This window comes from Trachymyrmex cornetzi, unplaced genomic scaffold (genome assembly GCF_001594075.2).
Source record: "Trachymyrmex cornetzi isolate Tcor2-1 unplaced genomic scaffold, Tcor1.1 scaffold123, whole genome shotgun sequence".
NCBI lineage: Eukaryota > Metazoa > Arthropoda > Insecta > Hymenoptera > Formicidae > Trachymyrmex > Trachymyrmex cornetzi.
In genome coordinates this window covers 454,247-460,540 of record NW_017295795.1, presented here as the reverse complement: position 1 = coordinate 460,540, position 6,294 = coordinate 454,247, and the positions used below count along the sequence as shown (strand labels likewise).

Genomic DNA, 6,294 nt, shown 5'->3' with positions numbered 1-6,294 from the left:
ATATCCGACACACAACAAAATATGACAAACAAATGTACATGCTATCACGATGATTTTCCATCTGGCTTTGTCAAAGATTCAACGATGTAATACTTGTTTCAACGAATTGCTGTAAAAACAGGTAATGATTATAACTTTTTAAATTAAAGCGATGATAATAATTTTCACATATTGTTCATATTAGAATCTGGAAATTCTCTTTCTATATACACATTCAATGCTACGTGCTTATCAATCACAGTTAGGATGATCATGAATTATGCGACAAAGAGCGTGGATTTTAATTTAATTTATATATGATTGCGGAATTTTATTTATATAATTCTTATATCGAATGCGAGATTATTTTATATTTACTAAAGATGGCCAAATATTAGCCGAAACGTCTAAGAATTGATATCAAAACTTGTAATATATTATTAAATATCACATAATACATCTTGTGCGTGGTTTTATGCTCCTTTTCTTTGAATAAATCATAAATATATAGATATAAAGAACTCTGTGTAAACATAACGAAGATATAATTCATGCATTTCTGCAGGAATATACAATTTTATATGCAACAGGAAAAAAACGCAATAATTTCTATACAGTTTGTCAGTAAAGCGGGGAGCACAGACTCTTGCATAACGCATAACACGTAATGCATAAAAATATGTACCAATCGAAGTTCTCCGTTTCTTTCCCTTCCATGTAATAGAGAACTCTGGTTGGTTCAATTTCTTATGCCTCATGTGTTATGCGTTATGCAAGAGTCTGTGCTCCCCGCTATACTCTTCTTATTTCAAGCGCGCGCGCGTTACCGACTCAGCGTCGATAAGTCAAGCCACTACTATGACCCAGCGAATTAATGCTCCGCACTATGTACCTTAATTTATATAGAACGACCGCTACAAAAACACGACAAGTAACGCCATCTAGCACAAAGCTCGCGCACCAACAACAGCACAGGTCGCGTCGCGATAGTCGGTGTCCAACAATCATGGCGTCTGCCAAGTAACAACGCTTTACACCGCGTTAACGAGTGCCTTACGGTTTTTAGGTTGATGTTACCGCGTCGCCGTGCTCATCACTCCGCATACCGCGCCAGCGAGCCGTTTTCTACTTTTTTCTACATTTTTCTACGTGTAGAAGCGCAGCCCGAGTCTCCCTAAGAGATCTTCCGCCCGTGCAACGGTGTGTGCAACTAGTGCATCCGCGGCGACGACGGCGGTGGTGGTGGTTCGCGACAGCGGTTCATCGCGGTGAGTCACAGAGGCTCGTGCACGCACGCACTTATTTGAGTACCATGAGTCCGCTAATTGACAGTTGATTGAAGACTGACGATTATCCATTAGGATCCGCAGGCTAATTGAGACGTTTGCGCGAAAAGAGAGCTGATCATAACGGCCGACCGGTGTCGATTTCTCGCGTCCGCTTTCTTGTTCCGTGATCTGTCGTTTCGCACTGCCTTTCTTTCTTCGGGCGATGACTGTTACTCAACATCCTGGTCTTTTTTCTTAATGTACAATCGCGAATAGACACAACAAAGCGATCAAATCGTACCGCACGTCAATCACGTCCGTGGGAAAGTCAAATTTTGTATCGTTATGTCATCCTAATCGTTGGGTGTTTTTATGGTGGTATATGTATTATTTTTTCTTTACATTTATTAGTGATAATTACATTATGATAAGTTTAAATCCGATGTAGTGATCTTTATTTGAGTTTTTATATTGTTTATTTACTATAATTATTTGGTTGGATTGTTGTACTTTCAGAATAGGAGACCATTGTTTTGAAAATGCCTACACAGACGGCAGAGAACGATGACATTCGAGTGAAAATTGTATATAATGGGTAATATATGTTGTTATAAAAACTGTTTTAAACAGTTTATCTTTGATTTTACAAAATAACAATTAATTTCTTTCGAGTTTTAAATTTACATTATTTTGATTTCAATATATCAAATATCTTTTAATAATTAGTCATATTGATTATTAATCCTTTGGAGCTGACGATGGGTACACTGGATTCACTCTATTATAAATTTTGTTGTCAAAAATATTAATTCCATTTTATTACATCTGCAAATTTGGGGATTATTCTTATTAAACTTTATTATTCTTATTATACTTGGTTCTCTCTCTCTCTCTCTCTCTCTCTCTCTCTCTCTCTCTCTCTCTCACTTATTAAAAAATTTTTTTTCAACATTCAGTATTTTAGTATTCTTTTTATTGTCATTTTGATATCTTTAAATTAATTAGTATTATCTTTTTTAATTAACAAATTATATAGGTTTTATAGAAATCAATAACTGTGTTATGGATTTTGTCATCAGCTCCAGAGAATTAACAACAAATATAATACACTAGGTGGTATCAGGATTAGTTCTCAAAGAAAGATTAATAAGGGATATTGATATTTAAGATGTTAATAAGATCAATAAGGATTATACAAGTCGAAAAAAAATAGGAAAGATTTTAAGACAAATATGTAACGTAACATTTTCCTGCATTAGGGAAATACAAATCACGTACATCACTCCCGGCATTTCAGTGGATGCATTGCGCGAGGAGATGCGAACGATATGTGGCTTCGGCACAGAGCAATTTACGATGAAGTGGGTGGATGACGAAGGCGACCCATGCAGGATCGCCTCGCAGCAGGAGTTGGATGAAGCGCTGAGGCTGTATGAACTCGAGAAGGACACGGAAATAACTATCCACGGTCAGTCAGGCTATTTACATTGGATTTCATTAAAACCTTATACATTAGCATAAAAGCATAGGCAAAACAGGAATAGAGAATAATGCAGGCAATAAAATTTTAACTTACGGAAAACTGATATCAATTGATACACAATTTCTTATATGTTGAAATCTTATTACCTGTGTTCTTCTCTACTAATACAGGCAGTAAGATTTTCGAACTATGGAAAACCGTGTATCTACATTAAGAGAAAAATTTACTAAATTTTAATGAATTATAATATTTTCTATATATAGTACTATCTGAATATTTAAACGTAATTTCAATATATATTTATTTAGAATCATTAATTTGATTTAAATCTATTTTTTATTTAGTATAAATATTTACCGTAAGTAAATAAATGTTAAGTTAATATTCTTCAACAAATGTTTATTAAATTTAGTACATTTTTCTTAGTGTATTGATATTAAGTTTCTTATAGGTTGAAATCTTATTACTGTGTTATTCTGTACTAATACAGATAATAAGATTTTCAACCTATGGAAAATTGTGTATTTATTAGTACATAGTTTCCTATAAATTATGATCTTATTGCCTGTGTTATTCTCTACTACTACAGATAATAGGATTTTCAACCTATGAAAAATAGTGTACCTATTGATACATATTTCTTATACATTGAAATCTTATCGTTATTTTCTATTTTTATTGTCTATGTTTTTCATTATGTATAAGGCTTTACGCATTGGATATTTTGCAAATATCTCGCATGTTGCTTTGATTTTAGCGACCCATTAATCGCTCAAAGACTGCGCATTTGCAATCGACGATAATCACTTGCATGCTAGGCACTTATATAATTAGGAATGGAGTACCGTACTCGTGAATCATGCGCGTAGAATCAGCGCCCGGTAGCGAACTAGCGAAGGCGCATACATATGTATGTGACAAAATAGGTTCATCGGTAATGTCCACCGATGTCTTTAATATTCCAACATTAATGGCCGTCGTTTAGATAAGAAGCCGCCCATAAATTGCGCCTAACTGATATATCTTGGCCGTGCATATTAGCGGTAGCGCACTAAATGCACGTGTGCAGCCGCACTTTCAAGTATTGATACGCGCCTTGGATAACGGTATGTACGCTTCGACGATACTCGCCTTATCGGTGGTTTATCGCCGATATGAGTTGGCGATTAACGGCGAAACAGCTTCATCGGTGCCTGACCGTAGTGCCGGTGTTTATTCGGTACACATCGATCGATTCGGTGTGCGATTTCTCAAGGATGACGACATTCTCGGATCGCGCGTGTCTGCGTGATCACGAAGATTCTATGTGCAGGCACATGATACATTTAGAAATTCATCAGCTCTCCGAGATCTCCCGGGATAATTTGATACGGATCTCATTTGTGCGACAGCAGGATACTTCTTGGAAGGAGAACCTTATCGTGATCGCGCATACATTTCCGGTCTGATGGACTTTGCTGTCACCTCTTCTTTCACTTCTCTCCACTTTAATGATAATCGAATCCCTTTGACGGAACAATCCCTTCGAGCTTCAAAGATTAGGCCTATCCTTTCTAGCTGAGTTTCTCCCATGCTTCATTTTTTCTCTTTTTTTTCTCCAACATGGAGACGAAAAGAGAAAAATGAACCTGTAAAAATGAACATGTAAGGAGTTCAGTTAGAAAGAACAAGCCTATTAATGTCTCAAAGAAAAAAAGGGTATTTGTATACCTAATATATTTCCTTGTTTTTGATCGAAGGAGAATTAATTTGCGAAGTATGGATCGTCGAAAATATCGGTTGCGAACTTTTCCAATCAGAGAGCTCTAAAATAATGAGAAAGTACAGCTAATTAAAATACTTGATACTCGAAGGATTACAGAGTCAGGTTAAATATATTGTTCCCATAAATAATTCTCTTAGTTAAGAACATAACTTATTAAACGTAGCTTAATAAGATTGCATCTCTTTTCCGGAGCCTAGTAAAAATCAATAATTTGTTAATGAAAACCAAACTTGGTACACGAATTTTATTCGGTACATGTGAAATGATCGGACATCGCCACACGAATATCGACAAACTTTCATTGTCAGTTTCTCGATGCATATGACACGCGTCAATCCTTATAAATGTATAGGTTTGTGCGGTATTGGTTGGAGCAATAGCGATGACTGTCACGAAAGAACGAGGAAGAATCGGCGGAGTAGCGGCTGAAGGCGCGGAAATGCAAGATAATAACTCAAAGAGACAAATAGTCAACGATCAAAATAAAAAATAGAAAAAGCCAGAAAAATAGAGCAAAGAATAAAGTAGAATAGGGTGAATTGCATGTTGTGGAATGGAACGGTCTTCCTTGAAATCCCCGGTAAAAGCAGAAAGATACAAAAGATAGAGAGTCGTTGACTGGAAGAAATGGAGTTAACAAAAAGGACAGGAAACATATAATGTAATATGAGGCGTCGGTGAGGAGCGCAAAGTTTACTTGAAAACGGTGACAAGAAGAATCGCTGGATAATCAGTGAACAAACAGCAAAGGCATGAAGAAGAGCGAGCGGGAGAGAGAAAGAGGTAGAGCTTGGGAGAGGCAGAAGTTGTGGGTGGATATAGGCGGGTGTAGGACCGGCAGCGACGGGGACGACGGGGGATACATGTATCACCTCCACCTCGGCGTGATCTGCGTTTGCGCGATTCGGTCGGTAGCGTGCGCCGGGCGGCGACGACGGCGGTGGCGGCGGTGGCGGTTAACGCATCTCGCCGCGGCGGTAGTCGATATCCTTGCACGGACTGATCAGCAAGGGTGCACATACACGTCACACGCTACCGTCGACGCGAATCTGGCTGTGAGATCCCCAAGATTGGGTCGCTGCAGGTGGGAGGAAAGTGCTGTGGAGCGAGGAAGTCGAGCCGGGAGTCGCCGCAGGGTTGCGAAGAACCTCTTCGATAGCTTACTGGGCCACGAAAAAGGGGTTGCGTCATTGTGTGCTTCGACTACGACGGCGATATTCGACGGTGGTTGTCGGCGCGCTTGGCTCGCCACACCGCGAGTGGAGAGAGGTCTCAAAAGAGGCGGTAAACTAGCATTGATCGAGGCTGGTGATTCGCCGCATGCTCATCCCGGCGGCTCCTGTAAGAGGTCGACCGCGGTGAAGGAGAAAGAGACGAAATCGAAAGAAGGGAAGAGAGAACGAGGCAAGGGGCGAGACGGGTAAGGCAATTGGTATATATACATAAATAGAGAACGAGGGAGAGAGAAAGGGGGATAGAGAGTCAGGAAAACAGAGAGACGAGGCGATCGCGCGCGGTTGGAGCGAACAAAAGGGATATACATTCTCGCGGCGATCGAGCAAGGCGAGGCAAGCACGGCTAGACTCGCTACAGAATGGCGTGGGGCTACTGGAGCGCGACTTCCGTCAGCGACCGGGGTCGGTCACCTCGCCGCGAGAAGGACAAACAGCATCAGAGTCTCTATCAGCAGCATCAGCCGCCGTCGCAGCAGCAACAACAAATGCACCAGGCGGAGCTGTCCGCGCAGAGTACTTACGCCAGTGTGCAGGAACGAGAGATCGGCGTGACCGCCCCCGGCG

General features: G+C 40.0%; 1 protein-coding gene across 4 annotated transcripts in view; it reads left to right on the top strand.

The window, feature by feature from the left end:
* Nucleotides 1–983: 983 nt before the first annotated feature.
* The window catches only part of LOC108770183 (protein kinase C iota type), a 15,085-nt gene continuing 9,774 nt past the window's right edge, over nucleotides 984–6,294 (top strand). For 2 of the 4 annotated variants that reach the window (XM_018521647.1, XM_018521609.1), the window contains exons 1-3: nucleotides 984–1,247; nucleotides 1,764–1,842; nucleotides 2,507–2,715. In XM_018521647.1, the coding sequence (XP_018377149.1) occupies nucleotides 1,787–1,842; nucleotides 2,507–2,715 (265 nt within the window). In that variant the 5' untranslated portion in view covers nucleotides 984–1,247; nucleotides 1,764–1,786. Of the gene's footprint in view, nucleotides 1,248–1,711; nucleotides 1,843–2,506; nucleotides 2,716–6,294 lie in introns of those variants that run through there. The other 2 variants (XM_018521619.1, XM_018521629.1) reach the window with 2 other exon arrangements.